This window comes from Lampris incognitus, chromosome 19, assembly GCF_029633865.1.
Source record: "Lampris incognitus isolate fLamInc1 chromosome 19, fLamInc1.hap2, whole genome shotgun sequence".
Lineage (NCBI taxonomy): Eukaryota > Metazoa > Chordata > Actinopteri > Lampriformes > Lampridae > Lampris > Lampris incognitus.
In genome coordinates, this window is record NC_079229.1 from 25,720,909 (window position 1) to 25,744,914 (window position 24,006).

The window sequence follows — 24,006 nt, forward strand, 5'->3', positions numbered from 1 at the left end:
ATCACAGCTTGAATAACAAAAGAGTTGAAAGGATACCCCAACATTGTCATAAATAGAAAAAAAAAGTTTAAATGAACATTGTGGTTTCCCCTATTCAGCAGTATAGCCCCGGTCAGATTTACGAACAGCGTTTGCTCACATGACAGCGCCGTCTGTCTCGCCCCTCACTTGCGTTAACGACGCCTTTTATTATTACGTTATTGTTACGTTATCTCGAACCAACGATACTGTTTATTTATGACGGCACTCTCAGTTTCTCATGCAACTTCACCGCGCAGCCGCCTGTTGAGCTCGTTCTCTGCATGAGCTGAAGGGAACTCTTATTTCGAGGTCGGTGGTCCAGCTTTCAAACAAATGTGCCCTCGCTCTTACTGGTCCCGCCCTCTTACTGGTCCAGCCCTCTTACTGGTCCAGCTCTCTGACTGGTCCAGCCCTCTTACTGGTCCGGCTCTCTTACTGGTCCAGCCCTCTTACTGGTCCAGCCCTCTGACTGGTCCAGCCCTACGCCTGTAGTGAGCAAGTCGCAGATCCATTCCACGTGACTGGTTCCCTTGCCCCTGTAAAGTCGTCTCATGTGAGATGGATAACAGAAATCTGAAGGCTTCAGTCAGAATCATAATCATCTGGTAACGTTCCAGCAAACGTTCCTCGGTTTTGAGACAGCGTATCGCCGGGGGGAGGGGGGGGTTCAGGGGTAGGCGGCACGTGTGAATGGGGTTAAGTAGAGAGAGAAAAGGGAAATGAACGCCTGTTGACTGTTCACACGTGCATACCATAAATTGCTTTTTGCTCCGCTAACAAATGCAAAGAGCATGCAGAAAGCGCACATGCTATCAAACAGCCAATTAAGCGGCACCTCTAGACAACGCCATTTTGATGGATCTTCTGAGTGTTGGCACTCAAACTGAAGTGGAGGAAGTGAAAAGGGAAACGTTGCTGGTTAAAAGCTTCCAGACAACGACAGACAAATGGGGGAGTTTTTATTTCCTTAAATGGTAAATTTATTGCATTCATACAGCGCTTTTCTATCTGCAACAGGCACTCAAAGCACTTTACAATCAATTAATACCTCACATTCACCCCCGCCCCCCCCACCCACCACACACACACACACACACACGCAGACGGAGGTGTCAACTAACCAGCTCATCAGGAGCAGTTAGGCGTTAGATGACTCGCTCAAGGACACCTCGACATTTTTGCAAGGAGGAGCCGAGGATCGAACTGGCAACCCTCAAGTTACCAGACGACCTGCTCTACCTCCGGAGCCACTGTCGCCCCCCAAAACGAGCGACAAAGGTGACTTCCTTCTTCAGTTCAACTCTCTGGGACGGAGGCCAAAGTGAAATGTGTTGAGGCTTTGGGTGTATGTAAGCAAGCAGCTGTCTCCCGGCATAAACGGGGGCTATTTTAGCCCTTTAATTGAGATTTTATTTTGTGAGACCAAACGGAGCTAAATCCCCTGCAACACTTCTGGGAACAAGAGGGATCATGCACATTATATGGAAACCTGGCTAGGGCTCGAGTGGATTTTGGTTTCTAGGAAGTTAAAGGTCACACTAAGACAGGGCGGTATGGCCCCATGTGTTCCGATACTGGACTCATCTCAGATGAAGACTCAACCTTAACTTTGCCACCCCCCCCCTTTTCTCCCTAACTGTACCCCACTCTTCTGAGCCGGCCCGGTCGCTCCACCCCCTCGGCTGATCCGGGGAGGGCTGCAGACTACCACATGCTTCCTCCCATACATGTGGAGTCCCCAATTGCTTCTTTTCACCTGAAAGTGAGGAGTTTCGCCAGGGGGACGTAGCGCGTGAGAGGATCACGCCATTCCCCCCAGCTCCCCCTCCCCCTCCCCCCTGAACAGGCACCCTGACCGACCGACCGACCAGAGGAGGCGCTAGTGCAGCGACTAGGACACATACCCCCATCCGGCTTCCCACCCGCAGACACGGCCAATTGTGTCTGTAGGGACGCCCGACCAAGGCGGAGGCAACACGGGGATTCGAACCGGTGATCCCCGTGTTGGTAGGCAACGGAATAGACCGCTACGCTACCCGGACGCCACTAACGTTGCCATCTTAGTTTGATTACAGCACAATACAGAATGGGTGCTGCAGTATTTGTTTCTGTGTGCGTGGACGCTCAAGCCGCTGCACATAATGTATGCAGATGTATGCGTGTTTGTTATTTTATGCATGCGTTCATATCTCTATATGTCCCCACACAGGCATTACAGAAGGCAACAGAATCTAAAAACATGTTTTCTGAGTCATAGCGCTACACATGGCCAAAACCATCTACCAGCGGTGCATTAATTCTGATATCACAGCCGTCAACGCGGCCAGCCTCCGAGGAGTCGATGTCTTGGGGACAAAGTGTAATGAAATGTTTCATAAAACAAAAACGTTAAGTGCCGTAACAGAGTCGTAGCAAACTCCACGCATTACTTTAACACGGTCACCTCATCCATTTCTTCTTGGATTTGTTATTTGTTGAAATACATAATTCACTGGGGAGGGGAGGGGGGGTATTTTATAACATTCAATGTAAAAAAACAAAACAAAACCAAAACAAGGTTTCTCTCCCACGGGAGAGGTGCAGGATAGAAAGGCTATTACCGTGGAGTTGTAACAAAAGTGAACCAAAGGCCTGGGACTCACACGGCGAGGCTGTGGTTCTCAGCGGGCGGCGGGGCTGCAGACTGTGTTCCCATTTTTCTACTTTTATTTCTCCGACACGTGATGGTAAGCATAGAACAAAAAAGAAAAAAGGAAAAAATAATGGCTTTTCCATTTCTCTCTCTATCTCTTCCTCTCTGTATATGATGTGTGTGTGTGTGTGTGTGTGTGTGTGTCTGTGTGCACATAACTACAGCTCTGGCCGCACATCGACAGGGGGAGGATCTGCAGAGCCGTACCCCCCACCCCTCCCTCCCGTCGCTGGCGTTCAGTAGATTACACTTGGAGTGACTCGTTAGCCTTCACGCCGCTGCAAAAGCAAATGTCAGCAGGACAAACAGGTCCGCAGCTGTGCATACATTACCCGCAGCGGCCCCCACGACCATTTCTGTGAGCGGCGAATGCGTGAAATGACACGCCTCTTCTTAGCCTCGCCGCTTTTCACGTCCTCGGTGAGGGGTACAACCCTACTTCCGACTGAAGGTTAGAAGCGAACCGGACGTCCCCGCAGAGGTAATAGCAAACACGGCCTCGGAAAATATGACAAACAGCCCCGGGAGCGAATTGCTCTTTTCCGCGATAACATGCCCGGGTGGCGTTTTGTGATTATCATGTGAATCTTATATAAAGACCAGAGGCGGGTTTTGCATAAAAGCTTGAAGCTTGCGTGCAAGCGTTCCCTACTCAAAGTTGAATTTTCATAATAATAAGGTTTGATTTTTTTTTTATTTGCTGGAAATTATTTTCTCAACTAGTGTGTATATATAGTCCTACTTAGCTGCCACTTGCTGAACAGAGTGCTGCCGCCACGTCCCCATATTGTGATGATAACCAAGAGGTTTCATCTGTCACGCTCACTTATCCTTCCTGTCTGCTTTCCTGCACAAATGGAGGCTGATGAGCTATTTTAATCAGGTGCTGTGCAGTCACCATTTTGTTTTTGAGGCGTCATTGTCACGACAGTGTACTAGCGTGGTTTGATAGATTCAAGCCTTAATAGCTACAACAGCGAAGGTTGCATCAGCCTCTAATGGTATATTTTTCAGGGTTGCTTTATGCCGGTACTGCTTGTTTTGCACAGCAAGTGCATCAAAAACTTAGTTGAGAATGTACCCCCCCCCACCCCCACTCACCCAGTTGTACTTGACCTATTACCCCACTCCTTCAAGTCGTCCTGTTGTCTGCTCCTCTGCTGATCCGGGGAGGGCTGCAGACTACCACATGCCTCCTCCGAGACACGTGGAGTCGCCAGCCGCTTGCTTTCACCTGACAGTGAGGAGTTTCGCCAGGGGGACGTAGCGCGTGGGAGGATCACGCCGTTCCCCCCAGTCCCTCCTCCTCGAATAGATGACCCGACTGACCAGAGGAGGCGCTTGTGCAGCGACCAGGACACATACCCACATCCGGCTTCCCACCCGCAGACACGGCCAATTGTTTCTGCAGGGACGCCCGACCAAGCCAGAGGTAACAAGGGGATTCGAACTGCTGATCCCCGTGTTAGTAGGCAACGGAATAGACCGCCATGCCACCCGGACGCCCGAGAATGTACTTCTGAAGTTATCCGCAGTATACACTGGAGAGGTGTCCAACAGTGACGCAATCACAAAACCGCAAACCAAAAAAACAATTCAACTATAATTCAATTCAGCTATAAAAAAAAGTCACTCCAACAAAGCACAAGAAAAAGTACACCCAGATACTTCCCGGCTAAAAAGGTGGCGAGTAGCCGACTGGACATTCTGCCATTACATCACAGGCTCCATCACTTCTCCTTCTCATCAAATAACACGCTGAGAAACGGCAACTGCTAATGCACTGAACACCCCCCCCCCACCACCACCACCACCACCACCAGCCACTCCAGAGCAAATTTCAGCACAAGAACAGCACCCGGCACTGATTCAAGCACCATAAGAGATCTTGCAGCGGTGAAATGAATTTCAGCACCCCTTAATGGACAGCTACAGTAGCACATTTCAGCACCGGCGAAAGGAGGCGAGGCGAGAGAGGAGAGAGGAACCTGCAATCAAAGGAGTGGAGAAATAGGATGCTCCCATTTGTAGCCTATGATACGAACGGCTGTTCGGCGTGAAGCTCATCAGAGTTTAGGGTTCTCCTCGACGGCGGTCATGAGTACGCGTGTGATTATTAAAACCTATGACTAGAAAGGTCACATGACCTGTCAAACTGTTAGATGTTATGTGAATATGATGCAAGCTGACGCCGTTTAGGTGTCTGTTGGAGACTCGATCTTGCTCTCTTTTGACAATGCTGCGTTACACATGTACTGCATCACTATTATGGGCTGCAGCGTTACAAAGAAGACCACTTTACCAGAGGTGAAAAGGATGCCCTTTTATGTTAAAGGAAAAATGCATGTGTTTGTTTTCACTAAGCTCACTTCCTCCGCTGTATCTTAGTTTTACATTGCCCTTTGATTGCTTTCCATTGACAGGCTTTGTTATTTCACATCCAGGTTCACCGAATGATCACTTGCTGATAACATAAGAGACAGTACTGCAGGTCAATACCACGCCACACACAACAACGAAGATGTAAAGCTGCAAAAAACAACCCCCAACATGACCAACATGTACCCTGGCTCTGCCAAATGACAGAAGCTAAGCAGGTGTGGGCTTGGCTAGTACTTGGATGGGAGACCCCCCCCAGGAAAACTGAGTTGCTGCCAGAAGGGGTGTTGGTGGGCCAGTAGGGGGCAGTCTTCCCTCTGGTCCTAATAAAAAAAAAAGAAAACAACAAATATTAAATCCCAATGCCCCAGTGCAGTGACGGGGACACTGTGCTGTAGGAGATGCCGTCCTTCGGCTGGGACATTACACCGAGGTCCTGACTCACCGTGGTCATTAAAGATCCCATAGCACTTATCATAAAGACTAGGGGGTTCCTCGGTGTCATGGCAAAATTCCCAACCTGGCTCTCTCCATCTGGCCACCTAATCATCCCCCCATGTAACTGGTTCAGTGATTCCTCCCTCTCCACCTCAAGCTGATGTGTGGTGAGCGTTCTGGCGCAAAATGGCTGCCGTGCATCACCGAGATGGGTGCTACACATTGGTGGTGGTTGAAGTGAGTTACCCCCTTCAATGTGAAGCGCTTTGGGTGTCTAGAAAAGCGCTATATAATGATGATTATTATAATTATGTTAAATAACATTAGTGGGGGGGAAGATAGCTACTATCAATTCCAGTGCAAGTTCAACTAAAATCATTGCCTACAGAGAACTGAGTCATTTATCCAAGACCTGACAACACGACAGGTTAACTACTACCCCACAAGGACACATGGTGCCATAGATGTGTAGCACAACCATTGTGTGTCCTTGTTGTGAACAAGACAAAACAAGATCACTGTCTTAAGCTTGTAATTGGAACTAAGTCTAGTACTGAGTCTAGTACTGAGTCTAGTATTGAGTCTAGGACTGAGTGTGCATTTTCAATTGAGTAGCTAAATCATATCCTGACTGAACGCTTAACACTGACATTATAAAATAGGTGCTTTTACGCCGGTTCAGCGGAGCTAAAGCTAGCTAATCTGAATCATGTTTCTCGCTAACCAACAACCCAGAAAAGCAGGCTGACATGTGACAAACACTTCATAACTGTCATCAAATGATTGATTCGTTTTGAGCGGGTTAAAGGTGACGGCGTTTCTGTGAAATCCTACCTCAAATGAAACCACACGGGCAATACCAAGTGATAGAATATGAGGGGGAGGCTAATAGGGAAGTTCAAACATTAACATCAAACAACAAGACACGTTATTAGATGCGCTCACTGAAAAAGATTTTCGGACGAGTGGCAACTCCCCGCCTCTGAATCGACCGAGATGGTACTGCTCAATGTGAGGCTAAATTTCTTTTTGTGAGCGAGTGAGTTAGAAGTCAGGTTCATGAGGTGCTTTGCATCGTAAAAAGCTGACACTGCTTTCTCCAAGTTAAAATGGCGTGATGAGAATGTCTATCGGCTGAATATCTATGAGTACGGGACTAAAAAGGATGAAAAGGGCTGCAGATCATGATGCAAAGTGCAAGTCATACAGTCCCATACACACACAAGAACACGCAAGCGATGTGAGGGAGAAAAGAAACCAGGTGAGTAAAACCTCCAGCAGTTCAGTGCTTTCCTTTTGATATCAGCAGGGAATGCTCAGTCCCAGAAGACATCACCATCGATGAGCAAGGAGGAGAAAAAGCGAGTTAGGACAGCATGATCCTCTTTGAGGACCGCGCTGTCCTGACTTGGGTCAAGTCGGCTCAGGTGGCCCCCAGATGGGAACATGATGTGATGTCATCATGCCGGATACGGCAGAACTATTCGCTCTGCTAACGTACCACCTTACATACTGACTCACATTTTAACCTTTACTTAAGGGACCGCCGACTGAGTACACCTGCTCTTCTCTACCAAAGCTCTGGTGGGCACATCTGACATCTGCCCGATACAACCACAGCCTTCTTTTATTTATTTATTTTTTTGGGGGGTTCTTCCTTTTTCCCTCCCAATTGCATCTGGCCAATTACCCCACTCTTCCGAGCCATCCCGGTCGCTGCTTCACCCCCTCTACCGACCCGGGAAGGATACATGTGGAGTCGCCAGCCGCTTCTTTTCACCTGACAGTGTGGGGTTTCACCAGTGGGCGGTAGCACGTGGCAGGATCACGCTATTCCCCCCCAGTTCCCCCTCCCCCCGAACAGGCGCCCCAACCGACCAGAGGAGGCATTAGTGCAGTGGCTAGGACACACACACACATCCGGCTTCCCATCCACAGACACGGCCAATTGTGTTTGTAGGGATGCCCAACCAAGCCAGAGGTAACACGGGGATTCGAACCGGCAATCCCCGTGTTGGTAGGCAGCGGAATAGACCACCACACCACCCGGACGCCCACAACCACAGCCTTCTAAGCACTGGTCCAATTGGGACTTGAGTGTTTTGTTTGTGAGCACCTAGACCGCAGCTGCTGAGGTAAGGGAGTGTCAGTCATTTAATCCCCGTTCCACCGTTTTCTCCAGCGTGCAAAATAAAGAAATATTCCAGCGTTACACCTCCATGCTACCACGGCCTGTCAGGGTGTATGATATTGAATTGTTTGCATGTATCCAATCACAGGTCATTTCCGTGGTCATTTTAGCCAGTGTCAATACCGATATACACTCACCGGCCACTTTATTAGACACACCCGTCCAACTGCTCGTTAACGCAAATTTCTAATCAGCCAATCACATGGCAGCAACTCAAAGCATTCAGGCATGTAGACATGGTCAAGACGATCTGCTGCAGTTCAAACCGAGCATCAGAATGGGGAAGAAAGGTGATTTAAGTGACTTTGAACGTGTCATGGTTGTTGGTGCCAGACGGGCTGGTCTGAGTATTTCAGAAACTGCTGATCTACTAGGATTTTCACACACAACCATCTCTAGGGTTTACAGAGAATGGTCCGAAAAAGAGAAAATATCCAGTGAGCGGCAGTTCTGCGGGCGAAAATGCCTTGTTGATGTCAGAGGTCAGAGAAGAATGGCCAGACCGGTTCGAGCTGACAGAAAGGCAACAGTAACTCAAATAACCACTCATTACAACCGAGGTATGCAGAAGAGCATCTCTGAACGCACAACACGTCGAACCTTGAGGCAGATGGGCTACAGCAGCAGAAGACCACACCGGGTGCCACTCCTGTCAGCTAAGAACAGGAAACTGAGGCTACAATTCGCACAGGCTCACCAAAATTGGACAATAGAAGATTGGAAAAACGTTGCCTGGTCTGATGAGTCTCGATTTCTGCTGCGACATTCGGATGGTAGGGTCAGAATTTGGCGTCAACAACATGAAAGCATGGATCCATCCTGCCTTGTATCAACGGTTCAGGCTGGTGGTGGTGGTGTAATGGTGTGGGGGATATTTTCTTGGCACACTTTGGGCCCCTTAGTACCAATTGAGCATCGTGTCAAAGCCACAGCCTACCTGAGTATTGTTGCTGACCATGTCCATCCCTTTATGACCACAGTGTTCCCATCTTCTGATGGCTACTTCCAGCAGGATAACGCGCCATGTCATAAAGCTCGAATCATCTCAGGCTGGTTTCTTGAACATGACAATGAGTTCACTGTACTCAAATGGCCTCCACAGTCACCAGATCTCAATCCAATAGAGCACCTTTGGGATGTGGTGGACCGGGAGATTCGCATCATGGATGTGCAGCCGACAAATCTGCAGCAACTGCGTGATGCTATCATGTCAATATGGACCAAACTCTCTGAGGAATGTTTCCAGTACCTTGTTGAATTTATGCCACGAAGGATTAAGGCAGTTGTGAAGGCAAAAGGGGTCCAACTCGGTACTAGCAAGGTGTACCTAATAAAGTGGCCAGTGAGTGTAGATATTCATCACCTCGCCGTTATTACACCATGTGTCGTAGTTTCCAAGGGTAGAGTTTACCCATTACTGTCACTGATGCTCGGGCAAATGCAAACGACTTAAAAATAACTGCTTCATTTGCACCTGTCCTGATTTATTACAAATGTCTGCATTCACTGAAGGCGATAAACCCATATTTCTCAATCTAAGCTGAGAGAACGTTACTTTTATTTCAGTAAAACATTTCTCTCTCGCGATTGCTTGACAACAGGTCAACCCTTACAGCTTCTCTGTAAAACGCTGACAAGCACGCTGCGGCCTGAAGCGAAAACAGCTTCTGCAAATATCAAAAACCGGGAAATCCTAGGGTGTCCGGGTGGCATGGCGGTCTATTCCGTTGCCTACCAACATGGGGATCGCCAGTTCGAATCCCAGTGTTACCGCCAGCTTGGTTGGGTGTCCCTACAAACACAATTGGCTGTGTCTGCAGGTGGGAAGCCGGATGTGGGTATGTGCCCTGGTCGCTGCACTAGCGCCACCTCTGGGTAGTTCGGGCACCTGTCCAGGAGGGAGGGGGAACTGGGGGGAATAGCGTGATCCTCCCATTTGCTATGTCCCCCTGGCGAAACTCCTCACTTTCAGGTGAAAAGAAGCGGCTGGCGACTCCACAAGTATCGGAGGAGGAATGTGGTAGTCTGCAGCCCTCCCCGGATCGGCAGTGGGGGTGGAGCAGAGACCGGGACAGCCTGGAAGAGTGGGGTAATTGGCCAGGTACAACTGGGGAGAAAAGGGGGGAAATCCCCCCCAAAACAAGGGAGTTCGAGTACGCTCAGGCCCGTACTCCATCACGTCTGTTTTGAAAGAGCGACATGTTGCTTGCAGACATGAAGTGAAACCACTGTACAGTCACCACCCAGCCACTGGGAGCGCTACCGAGTGATTTTGAGCATCAGGTAGAAGCATAACGAGGCCTCGGGAAGCCATAAGCTAATGCCAGTGCATTAACCTAGTGTCAAGACGCACAACCTGTCTTCAATTCACCCACACGGCTTTATGGCGGCACAGTCGATTAAGTTTTTTTTTTTTATGAAACCGCGCCACTGAACTCCGTGGCTCACTAGCTCTGTTCTGCTGGAATGAGGAACAGGAATGTGGCGCCGGATGGCGGCCAGCACAATAACGAACTGGCACTTTGATTTCTTTTTAGTCCAAAGTGACATTTAGATTATGCCAAGGTCCATTTACTTCACGGCTGAGACTGTCTGCTGGTTGTACTGCAAGCTCCTGCCTGCTGACAACCTTCAAACACCGGATGACAGGAACCGAACAAAAACAGTCTTTTTTTTCCACCATCATCTCCAATTATGAGTCGTCATTCATGTCATCCAGACCTGTACAGGTGGGCTGGGGAGGAAGGCCACCGCCTGTGCCGTTCTCTCAGTCTTTTGACCGTGATAAATCACAAGCCGGGAGAAGATTTGTCACGGAGGTCTACATGCGCTCGCCCTCTCTCTCTCTTCCCATCTCCCCCTTCTCTCTCTCTCTCGCTCTCTCTCTACCTCCCCATCTTCCCTTTCTCTCTCTCTCCCCCTCCCTCCCTCCCCATCTTGCCCCCTCTCTCCCTCCCTCCCATCTTCCCTCTTTCTCTCTCGCTCTCTCACTCTCTCCCTCCCCATCTTTCCTTCCCATCCCCCCCTCCCTCACCATTTTCCTTGTCCCTATGAAAGTGGTTAGATCTCGCTCTCTCTCCCTCCCTCCCTCCCCATCTTCCCTCTCTCTCCATCTCTCCCTTCCCATCTTCCTTGTCCCTGTGAAAGTGGTTAGACCCCCCCCCCCTCTCTCCTTCAACTTCCACGGTGGTTTCATTCCTCACAGAAAAGCTTTGCTGTGAATTTGTCACCCTGAAGTCTCTGTACTGTGTTAACCATTCCCTCGGCTACCTAATAGGGCCGGCAAACCGAGCACGCTGGTCCTGAGATATATAAGTGCAGGGTGCGGGCGACTCCCCAGCCAGCGGAGGACCAGACGGCGGCGCAATAACCAACACATCTCACAGGTGGTCTGATCAATAGTGAGTCCAAAGAGGGTTTGTATGATGCCATATTGCGCAGATAGATTGCACCGCAATTGTGTTTGAAGTCTGTAAGGCGAACGGACGAAGTGAAGGGAGAAAGCGCAGCGAAAAGGATACTGTAATTGCTGCTCAAGATGGGGGGGGGGGGACTCTTCTCGATTCATACAAACAGCGGGAACACGTACAACGCCGTTGTTTGGTTTCAGCATCAGCTCTGAACGGAGGAGCTTAAAGAAGCTGCAACCACACTTATCTTCTGCACCACTTGGCCATGAGAAAAATGCCCCCCCACCCACCCCCACAAGCTGTAGTGGGAAAAAAAACATATATATAACTTTTTGTTTTTCCAGGAAATCATCAATGGTGTAGATAAAAGTGCTCAACAAATGAGAAGCAGACTATTAAGATAGATGTAGGAGAGAAAAACTTAAATGCATCTCAGTACAAGCTTGTTTTGTGCGTCGCGCACTCATCATCTGCCAGTGTGATGCGACGCACAAAACAAGCTTGTACTGAGATGCATTAAAAAAAGAATTCCCTACATCCACCTTTTTTTATATATATATACCCTTGAATTCAAAGGGGAATGACTTTATTTATGGCTTTAAAGCGAGAGAGAGAAATCAGCCAAGATCACAAACTGATTTAAGAGGTAATTACTGAAGTGGTGGTATTCCAGATTTGCAGCTTACACCCACGGTGCATTCCTTTTGTATGAGGGCAGCATAAAGATGATTTGAAATATTAAAGGTGAGATTGCTGGCAGGGGGATACTTCCAAGAAGCAGGCAATAAAATTACTCATTAAAACTTCACGTCTCCTAAGACGGAAGATAAGCAAGCGGGTATGAAGGCGGATTCTGAAAGACAAATCAAATAACCCCGGCGCCTGGAATCCATCGTCAGAACGGGCTCCGTTATCGGACTCCGGGATTCTGTGTCAAAGCCTGCGCGTATCCGGGCTGAAGTGGGTTTCAATGAGGACGCGTTTGTCAGGAATTAAGGACAGGTGATAAAAGACATCAAATCTGAGCGGCATCTACCCACGAGACGTGGTTCAACACTTCTACCTGTGAGACAAAACCTAAATCCACACAATATCTCCATGAACTCAACTTAAATATAACACCGATGGCACAGACAGTTCCCATAGTGTATAAACACACAACTACAATAAGGCTGTAGCCAGGCTTAAATGTTGACAGCTATCAAAAGAATGACTGTGTGTATGTGTGTGTGTGGATGCATCCAGGCACGCATGCATCCATGTGTGTTTGGAAGTTCACGTGTGCACTACTACCAACGCCACCTATCAAAAGGCCTGTAATTTAGGTGTATGTGCAAATCTGCATCGATGGCTAACTGCTGCACAGCTGCCCAGCCTAACAGACGACACCCGTCCCCTTTGTTCGCTGCAGGAACACACAACGCGAGGTGGTTAAGCAAAAGGAAGACCCCCCCCCCCCCCCGTCCCTCTCCTGAACTGCAAAACTCCTGTCAAAGTACAGGGCAGCAGCAGTTACTTCCCCCGCATGACCTGACCTTCGCTTCCCGGGGAAGGGCCAGGGAAGTGGTTTTCCTACTGGGCGGAGCAAGACCCGAGCGAACTTATTCAACACAATTTTGCGAGCAAATGCATTGCGCGATAAATATTTACCCCGGCAGACACACGGCTTGTTCATAAAGATCAGCTCTATTAAGGGGAAGCCGCAGACACACCCAACTCCTCGTTCTCTTCTTCCGTCTTCTTTTCCCCAACAGGCATATATATATATACATATATATATATATATATATACCGGCACTGTATCGCAGAAACCATCCTGCATTGTTCTGCTCAGAAGAGGTTCACACTACCGATGTTTAGGCTTGTTACCTTTATAATTGGCGGCACGGTGGTGCAGTGATTAGCACGGTTGCCTATCAGCAAGAAGGTCCTGGGTTCGAGCCCCGGTTTAGTCCAACCTTGGGGGTCGTCCTCTGTGTGGAGTTTGCACGTTCTCCCCGTGTCTGCGTGGGTTTCCTCCGGGGGCTCCGGTTTCCTCCCACAGTCCAAAGACATGCGGGTCAGTAGAATCGGCCGTACTAAATTGTCCCCAGGTGTGTATATGTGTGTGTGTGTGTGTGTGTGTGTGGTGGTGGTGGGGGGGGGGGCTTGTGAGGGCCTGGCGGCCTGTCCAGGGTGTCTCCCCACCTGCCATCCAATGACTGCTGGGATAGGCTGCAGCATCCCCGCGACCCTGAGAGCAGGATAAATGGTCGGGATAATGGATGGATGTATCCCAGCAAAACAAAAAAAACAAAAACAAAACAGCAACATTGCATTGTGTGACATATGAGAAATTTTCAGAGAGAGAGAATAGAAAAAACACAGATGTGTTCAAATGCTAACGCACTACTGCCATAGTTCAGTTACAGCAACAATACAGCACAATACAGAGCGCAACGTGCCACTTTACAGCACTTTGTCTCGCAAGTCTCCGTGCGATTGGCCTGAACTATTGACAGGATTACACAGCGCGGCTCACACATCACGACTTGGCAGCTCCGAGCTTTCAGGAGAAAATGACGGTCATAAATCAGAAAGGTGCATTTGAAATGAAAATGACAACTGCGGCTGTGTTTGGATGGCTTGCCCACCATCTGCCGTGGCTGACGGTCTGGAAATACCAAATGCGCACGGCGTGTCGGTGAGCAAGGTGTGCGGGGCGGTGGGGGAGCGAGCGGTGCATGCAGACTGTCAAATCAAAGACAAATCAAAACACTGCACGGCTGGCTGAGCAAAGTGCCAATGAGGACCTGAGAGACAGCTCCTGCTTCCTGTTGCGTACAAATACAAACCGCTGCGAAGTGAACACACGGGCGTCTGGGGAGGACGGTACGAGCCTCCAAGCACGGTAATAGCTTAACACAGACATTACAGAGACATTGTAAGGAAGTAAACGGGGGGTGGGGTGGGGTGGTGAAGGTCTTCCCGTGTATCATGTGTCATTTATCAAATGGGAAATTCTGATTTGATGCCGCTTCAGCACCGCTGAGGCCGCCCCGTATGGTTTCCTGCCCTTGTACGCCGTCAAGCCACCGTCCTCGATCTAGAAGCCCCCCTCCCCAATGGCGAAGTGGTCCCCGGCGACGAGTTCGGGATATATACTTTACGAGAGGTTCGGCGAGTCTCCGGTTTCAGTGTCTGCTCCTGAGCTGGAATTAACGTTCTCGTAAATCCTGCTTTCACAGCTCACCTGATACCCCATCTTGCAAATCCGAAGAGAGCCAGGCAATAGAAGGAAAGATAAACTTAATATGCACCGCTGTGACTCGTATACTAAGAACACGGCTCGCAGGAATGTGCCACCCATTTACATAATAAAGACAAAAGAAAAACCACATTAACACATCTCCGGGATATGAGGTCGACTGGGGCTCTTCCACGGACGCGCTGTTTATCCCAAGCCCCCGTCAGAGAGGAATCCAATCCCAACTGTGTGAACGCTGACAACTTCCCATCGACGCGATTCTGAAAACACCAGTAGGCAGCTGTGATACCGCAATCAAGATCCTCTTTGCAGTTAGAAGCAAGTGTGGTTTTGGGAAGGAGAAAAACTGCCTGTACCAAGAGATTATGGGTTTATTAAGTGACACCGGTGAAAGTGCACGGGGGGGGGGGGGGTCGATCCCCTTGCCTTTTATCTCTTCACACGTTATCTTGCGGACGCGAAGATGAACACATAGCAGGAGAGCAGTAACGAGTACACATACGGCGCAGCAACCCTGACGTTGGTGCCAAAGTGAATAAGCCCAGCCGCGGTTGAGGGAGCCCGAAGGGAGCAAAGCTCCGTTCAGTCACGTCACACCCTTGATGCTCAGGCTGCCGCTGCACCACAGGATGAGCGGGGAGACAGATTCGCCGTGTAAACAAAGGGTAGCGGATTAACTCAGAAAATAACCAACTCTTGGGGCGCCCGGGTGGCGTGGCGGTCTTCTCCGTTGCCTACCAACATGGGGATCGCCGGATCGAATCCCCGTGTTACCTCCGGCTTGGTTGGGAGTCCCTACAGACACAATTGGCCGTGTCTGCGGGTGGGAAGGCGGATGTGGGTTTGTGTCCTGGTAGCTGCACTAGCACCTCCTCTGGGGGGGGGGGGGACTGGGGGGGAATAGCGTGATCCTCCCACGCACTACGTCCCCTGGTGAAACTCCTCACTGTCAGGTGAAAAGAAGCGGCTGGCGACTCCACGTGTATCGGAGGAGGCACGTGGTAGTCTGCAGCCCTCCCCGGATCAGCAGAGGGGGTGGAGCAGCGACCGGGCCGGCTCGGAAGAGTGGGGTAAATGGCCTGACACAATTGGGAAGAAATCCCCCCCCCCCAAAAAACCCCCCAACTCTTCATGTTATACATCTTTTTCCTGATTGGCAAGAGATGAACGGTTGTAAAATAACTGCCCTTCAAACCGTCCTCTCACGCTGCTGTTTAGGCATACGGAGCCCATGGTGATGCAACAGACAAAATCAATGAAAAGAATCAGATGAAAACCAAAAGAAAAATGTAAGGTGAAAAAAGAACATGGATTCGCCAACCAAAGGATTCCTTTGAAATACCCTGACAAACACACGGCCAACAGCTTTATTGCAACAGCATTGCTGGCATGAAAGAAAGGGGAGCAATCTGTCCTGATTTCTCTAATCTTTTCATTCACTGGAGAAGTGCAGTGCTGTGCGACAACGGTTCTGTTATCTCCGGGGCAGTATTCAGGCCGGGCTGGGTCCACCCTTAGTATCCTATCTCACGGATCCCGCCCAGGGGCCGGTCCGCCTGAGGTCGACGTCTTATCACCTCTCGGCAGTTTCATCAACAGGCCTTTACGGCTGTCGGCCTTCACTAATTCTGCCGTTATCTGCTGCAGCCCAGTCAGCAACCAACCTTTACCACACACACACACACACACACACACACACACACACACACACACACACACACACAAGGACATGAGCAGACATGGAGACAGGCGCGCACAAGTCCGCGGATCTGAGCACACACACACACATACACACATACACACACACAGTCACACTATCATACAAAAACGGACATTCTGGCCAGAGAGCGCCAGATGGACTCTTAAGCACCTCTCAGAGCGAAAAAAAAGCGAATTAGTCCAAACAAACCCCATCAGGAATCAAACAGCTTCAAACCTCATCAAGCGTCTGGACATTTGACGACACACGGTTGTTTAGCCAGACAAGGGGTAGCCAGTAGAACTTGGTTCAAAACCAACACAACTCCGGCCAAAGCTGTAGTGGTTTTGGAGACTTCCTGATGCAGCTGCACCACCAGAGATGTGCCATCAGAGCAGGCACCGCCTGCCCGAGGCTATTAGCAAAAATGAAATTATTCAGTTGATGTTGGGTTTATTTTTCGATTTCCCAGACCATAGTTGGTGCTTTTCATAGCCCAATAAAAATGACTCAACGTCGCAATCTTCTGGCCAGGCAGAGGCTGCACAAGCCATTTAGCTTTGCGTCGTATGCTAGCGTTGCCTGTCGGAGGGCTCTGCCTTCGTATTTCATATTATCTTAAGGGTGTTTGCGCATGCGCAGTCAGTTCCCCCGTAGCGTAATATTTACGTAAAAAAGGCGGACCGCTACGCTGCCTTTAAACCACTGGCGTAAATATAGGTGGTGCAGCCGGTGCAGTGTTACCAGGGCCCGTCTCTAGGGGGAGCCCCGTCAATATTTCTGCATGCATTGTCCTAGTCCAATGTTACGTGTCTGTCTTGAGCATGTGAGGATAGCTTGTTTAGCGCGCGCAATATCATTTACCTATCTAGCCTACCTAAGTAACGTTAGAAAAATAAAATCAAGCAAGCAAGCATGAGTTACACACATAAAAGGGGATGTAAAAAGAGGAAGGAGAGCAAGGGAAAAAAAGGAAAGCTGCAATGTGTGCTGCGTGCGTGCCAAACCATGCAATCTAGCAGGTTTTGAGTCTGATGTGTGCTCCCCTGTTACTGTCGAATGACGAGGCTATTAGCTATATTACAGCCTAGTTGCTTTGTTGACTTGTTTCATCGCCTTGTCGACTGATTTGATTTAGAGACCGTCTGTTTAGGTTTCCCAACTCTGTCCGTGGTGCGTCCGCTCTCCGTGGTTCTGAAGTGTAGCCAATCTTTGACGTACTGACCTTTACAATAACTAATCTGTGTAAACTTTGTCTGTTACTTTGATATTTCTATTTTATTTGTTATATTTTATGCTGTGAAGCACTTTGTGATTGTATATCTGTGAAAGGTGCTATGCAAATAAATTCCTAAAATTACTTACTAAACCCACCTATGGTGGTGGTGGTGTGTGTGTGTGAGCGAGTGAGAGAGAGAGAGAGACGGGGGGGGGTCTACGAGGGTTGCTTGCACCAGGGCCCATAATAAATATGTTACGCCAGTGCTTTAAACGTCAGTGTACTATGCCAGTACTGCACTTCAACGTCCGTAGTGCTTTCATGAATTGACTCACACACACACTGCGGGTCCGGCTCCTTCGTACGTCCAGCAAAGTTCACGCGGGGTCACATGACACCACTACCACAGCTAAAACTATTTTCACGGCTTTTGTCTGAGGAAAAGCGTCAACTTATAAGTGACGGGAGACCAACGCCCGACCTGCGGGATCGCGATCTTGTGTTGCAAGTTAAGTGGAATCCATGTATTCAAAATGTGCAGACTATGATATATTTAAATAAGCCTGTATGCTGTAAAGATTTTGCCCCCTCTCTTTCGCCCCTCTTTCTCTAGAGTCATCACTCTCCTGTCTGTTTGTCTCTCTTCCACAAACAACACAATGCAGTGTTATGAGACGTAGCTTATTGGGAGAGTGTAGTGGACTGTCATTGAGTGATTGTTACGATCTTTATTTGAAGGTTTCTCTGAGAATGACAGTGAGAGACCTTTTTTCATCTAATCTGATTTAATATAAACTAACCCAATCTGCCCTAATCTAAAATAATCTATTGTAATGAAGTATGAATTCAAATTCAATTTATTGGTTATTTGCACAAAAAAGGGAGCGGCACGGTGGCACAGTGGTTAGCGTGGTCGCATCACAGTTAGAAAGTCCTGGGTTCGAGCCCCGGGGTTGTCCAACCCTGGGGGTCATCTCAGGCCATTCTCTGTGTGGAGTTTGCATGTTCTCCCCGTGTCTGCATGGGTTTCCTCCGGGTGCTCCAGTTTCCTCCCACAGTCTAAAGACACGTAGGTCAGGTGAATCGGCCACACTAAATTGTCCTTAGGTGTGAATGTGTGTGTGTGTGTGTGTGTGTGTGTGTGTGTGTGTGTGTGTGTGTGTGCGTGTCAGCCCTGTGATGGACTGGCGGCCTGTCCAGGGTGTCTCCCCGCCTGCCGCCCAATGACTGCTGGGGTAAGCTCCAGCATCCCGCAACCCGAATTCAGGTAAGCGGCTTGGATAATGGATGGATGGATCTTATGGGTCCGAGTGCATTGTGCACTTTTCTGCCAACACATGAAATACCAATTGGTGTGTGCGTCCCGGTCTGCGACTGCCAACCTTGACCTAGCTCTCACAGCACATTACACCACCGCATGCCAAATGACAGTATACAGTGATTTCATTACACTGTTTTTTATTTTTTATCCGGCTGCCGTGCTGCCACTGTAAACTAGACAATTTGTAGTGTCATTCCCCCACCCAACAATATGTTCCTCAACTTCAAACAGCTTGTCTAATTTTCATACACAAGAGGCCAGGGAACGGACAAATGTGCCATTAATGCTGCAGAGAGAAAGAGCCCTTGTCATCTAAACCATTATAGTATAAATATTTGATAACAACATAAAAGGTCTCCCTTGTAAGTTAGTCTGGCCATGCATACAAAGAGGGGATTTGAATCAGATTGGCAGTGAACCACAGTGGGTCAAACAACCTCAGAACAACATAAAAACTATTGTGTTCCTTGGTCCTCGTTAAATATTTACATTGTGGCTCCTAAATCGTATAATCTACACTGAATCCTTTAGAGCCGTGCGATCTGTGCCACTTTGCAAAGCCCGATGAAAGTCCGACAGAACTGCCCAGGAACAACTGATTTCTCATGCCAATTTTATGTTGCTATCCTTGACTTGTTCTCCATGTTGTGTGCGAAAGTGTACGACACATGAATCGTTAAGATCAAAATTAAAACCTCGGAGAAGTACACTTGCCCCACTGAGCATGGAAAGATTGCAATCACTGACATGAACCGAACAAGGACCATGATATGGAAAAGCAAAGATTACTCCAGTGGCACCCAAGGAAGATTAATCTCACGCACTTTTATTTTCCACGTCACTTTTGCATAGTAATGAATATCTACATCAGACCTTCAACCAGAACCCCACAAACCATCCGAGTGCACCAAGCATATTGGGGGGGGGGGGGGTGAACATAAAGCTCCCAGAAACGTCCATGCCTGCACCCCTGCACAAATGGGTTTTTTTTAAATTGTATGTTCTAAGAGTAAATGGTCCTCCTACACCAGGTCCATCTTACTTTGTTTAAGCATTCAGCCAATGATAACCTAGATTTTTAACCAATACATAGGACACGATGTTTACTGTCCTCATGCCTTCCACAGTGAACAGTCACACAGAAACCCAATTTGGATGACAAGCTAATGTAACAAACCACTGGCCTGACCCATTGCAACTCTGTCAGTGGTTACACTCGAGGACATCAGGCAATCCATCAATTAATCCACCTTATTCATGCAGAACATCTCATGCATTACATTGTAATTACAGTAAAGCTGAAATGCAGCAGTTTCCGTGTAACCAAAACGGGGGTTTTACGGTCATCATTTTTTTCTTTTTTGGCCCCCCCCTTTTCTCCCCAATTGTACTTGGCCAATTACCCCACTCTTTCGAGCCGTCCCGGTTGCTGCCCAGGGAGGGGTACAGACTACCACATGCCTCCTCCAATACATGTGGAGTCGCCAGCCGCTTCTTTTCACCTGACGGTAAGGAGTTTTGCCAGGGGGACGTAGTGCATGGGAGGAGCACGCTATTCCCCCCCCCCCCCAAACAGGCGCCCTGACCAACCAGTGCAGTGACCAGGACATATACCCACATCTGGCTTCCCTCCCACAGATACGGCTAATTTTGTCTGTAGGGCTGCCCAATCAAGCCGGAGGTAACACGGGGATTCGAACCGGCAATGGAATAGACCGGATTTTAGTCAAATCCAGGATATGAGACTGATTCACTAGTTCTCTTTGGGCAGGACTGGAACAACCTCATGTCAGCTGTAGTGAGTCTCAAACCCACGACAACAATATATATATATATATATATATATATATATATATATATATATATATATATATATATATATATATATATATATATATATACACTGCCCATCAAAAAATTGGGGAGACATTGTTTTGTCAATAAATATGATCTTCACTTCTTAACACAGCTACAGACTGGCCTGTTTCAATAGAAATCTGTTTAGATCTTGTCATTTTTCTTTGCAAAATGACCAAACTGAAGGAGCAACTGACAAAAACACAACACCAGGAATAATAGTGATATATCCTACCCATTTTATATGCTTGTTGTAATGTCAGCAGTGACTACCTTTCAGTTGTTTAAACCCCCTTTGGTGCAAAAGACTTTCAATATACACTTTTAATAATACTTTGTAAAAAGAAAACTGGAATCATTATTTCGGCAAAACCTACTCTTCATACCAAAGAAGACACTGATGAAAATGAGGCACAGCGTTGCATAGAATGTACCCAAAATATTAGCCGCTTTACATTTTGCGTCAACAAAATATTTGCAGGCATTTTTTTCGTAATTAATTGAATAGAGAAGAAATCAAAGATAACTCCGAAACCCTAAAAAAGGCGAGGTGTCCCCAAACTTTTGATGGGCACTGGGTCTTCTTTCCTCTGGGACGCCATGCCGTTATGAATCTTCCAGTCAGCCTCACAAGCCGTGCCATGTACTAATCTCCATCAATCAGCCATGAGAGGGTCGACTGTTTGATTGAATGCCAGTCATTGGACTCATTGAGTGGGCACCTTTCCACCCTCCCTCGCTGAGGATTCACCATCCAGTTAGACCCGCGACACCTCAAGAAGGCTCAGCAGCTCCCTAGTAAGTAAGACGGTAGGAGTTTATCGTTCTTGGTCCAGGATGTTTCAGCAGGATTTGTGGTTGTTGTTAGACAAACACCGGCCACGGTGAGGACTGACATTTCATCAAGTCACTGTCACAACTTTTGTCCCCTCTTTTTCTCCCCAACTGAATTTTGGCCAATTACCCTACTTTACGAGCTGTCCCGACTGCAGCTCTGCTGATCGGGGAAGGGCTGCAGACCACCACATGCCTCCTCCGATACATGTGGAGTTGCCAGCCGCTTCATTTCACCTGACAGTGAGGAGTTTTGCCAGGGGGACGTAGCACATGGGAGGATCATGCTGTTCCCCCCAGTTCCCCCTCCACCCCTGAACATGCGACCCAACCAGCCAGAGGAGGTGCTAGTGCAGCTACCAGGACACACACCCACATCCAGCTTTCCACCCGCAGACACGGCCAAGCCAGAGGTAACACGAGGATTTGAACCGGCGATCCCCCGTGTCGGTAGGCAAAGGAATAGACCGCCACGCTACCCGGACGCCCCATCACAACTTTGTCTTAATCTGCGCAGTTTTCCAGGCGTGCCATTCATTTCCGTCTTCGGGGCAGTGCAGTATTGATGACTGCCCATATCAGACACATCGACTCAGGAACGTATAAACTCGTGTTGCTTTTTGCCAGAGAGACTGTTTGGCAAGCAGTTTGAGAATGACAGGAAAATTTTGCCCTAAATAAAATCGCACTTGACTGGTAAACACTGAGATAACCGTGGGGAGCGAAGAAAACTTTTGAAAAAGAAACAAGGAAGAGAAAACTTGGGATGACCATGGGGTGGCTTGAACTATGCTTCAAAAGGCTTGAAGGACTACCCTGATAAATGACAGGCTTTCAATAAAATATGAGATTCCTGGGGGTTGGGGAAAGAAACGGGGTTGAGAAAACCCAAGGCCTTGAAATGACTTGTAATCTGCATTGTCATCCTGAAGGAACGTACTCGCAGATAACAGCGAGTATACTGCTCTGTTGGCGAGACATGAGAGTCCTGCTGGAGCCAGCACCACATACAGTATCAGAAACCTCAGTAACACTCCACTTTGGGACCCTTGGAAGCAGGTACTTACTTCTTAAGAAGATGAATATTGGCAGGGAGAAGTGAACATGTGGTAATACAAGGAAACCAAAATCGCCAAGGCACAGAAAAACGAAAGCAGATCAGTGAAAGACTGATTTTGGTGCAGGGAGATAGAGAGAGCAGTCTAAAGGGCCAGCAGTCGATTGACTGATGTGGGTGGATATGATGATGCGCCCATTATGAAAGCAGACAAGGGGTGGATAGATGACAAGACCTAAGGGCAAAACAGGCCATCAGATTAAGTCTTTATTGTTAGCGATATGGATTTTCCTACCACTTAAAGTCGTCTATGAATGGGCACACAAAATGCTTACGCTCCAAGGAAGTCCGTGTTAACTAAGACTGTGCAAAACAAACACTCTTCAAGCTCAACAAGTTTTCCTTCGTTTTAATTCATGATGCTTGGCTTGCCTAAAGTACCCCAATTAACACACTACTGCATTAAGTTCACGAGCCTTGTTCAGTCGCATACATCTTTAATGCATGCAACCGCACGCACACACACACACACACACACACAAAAGCTCTGCACAATACTGAGTCTTGTTTTCAAAGACTTTCCATATTTTAGCAGTATATTTTGCATAATTTTGTTTTTCAACATCTGCAAATTATTTGAGGGAAAATAATGAAATGCTAATGCCAAGGAATTAGCATTGCTCTTCTGAATGATGCGAGACTAGATTTTTATTCTAGATCCATAGACTACAGCTCACGCTATGCTGCACATTCAGATTTCAACTCCGATGCGCTGCATGATTGGTAAGCGTTGGGATTCACAGAGCAGCCGGCAGCGGTGCTGAAAGAGTCGTCTGAAGCCATTCCTCAAAAAGAAAAGAGAAGAGAAGGGGAGAAAAGCCTCTTGTTGAAATTGCTGTTGTCAGAAAGCAAATCGAAATTCAATCGCAATTCTGACGGGCTTGCCATTAATGACTGGCTTTGAAGGCCCAGCACGCCAGGGAACACGTAGTTTGACGCAAGCTTAAGAGCAAAGCCACCTACCTCCTGATTGACACCCAATGGAAGGGAGTCAAGAGGGGTGGAGCGTTACATACTGCAGATCAAACAGTGGAGAGTAGAGGCCGACAGAAGGGGATGAGGACGGGGTTTAGCCTGGGCACACATGATGAGTGATAGAGATTAAATTGAAGGGAGGGCTCCTGTGTATCGGAACAAGGGAAGATTGATGTAGGCCGCAGGAAAAGAAAACACACAGGGGAGAGGCACACACGGGGATCAAGATGCACTCCCGATCCGGCTCCAGATCTCGTTTCTTAAAACCCGCCGGGGCCCGTGTCAAGAGGCACCCATCTCCAGCATCTGTATTCAAAGGCCGACTTTGAGCAGAAAGTCTGTCTTTACCCTTTCAAATCTGCCGTCTTGAGGGAATACAATATCGACTGGCTCCAGGAGATGCTCCAAACACTCGCTAGCATTTTGGCTTCTACCTGCAGACACCATAGGCTTTCATTAGGTTGCGACCCCACCCCCACCCCCACCCCCCACCCCCTGGGATAACTTTAAAGAAGTGGACGAACTTCGAGTCCGGCTTCTCTCTGGTGCAAGTCTGATCTGTACTAAACCTTTTCTGGGGGCAGCTTTTCAGTGGAGACCAGCGGT

General features: G+C 48.3%; 1 protein-coding gene across 2 annotated transcripts in view; it reads right to left on the reverse strand.

The window, feature by feature from the left end:
- dpp6a (dipeptidyl-peptidase 6a) overlaps positions 1-24,006 on the reverse strand; it is a 189,526-nt gene that overhangs the window by 128,235 nt on the left and 37,285 nt on the right. Inside the window, exon 2 of one of the 2 annotated variants that reach the window (XM_056299078.1) lies at positions 12,580-12,618. The exons of the other annotated variant lie outside the window; for it this stretch is intronic. Coding sequence (XP_056155053.1) covers positions 12,580-12,618 — 39 coding nt within the window. The remainder of the gene's footprint in view (positions 1-12,579; positions 12,619-24,006) is intronic. 2 annotated transcript variants of the gene reach the window in all.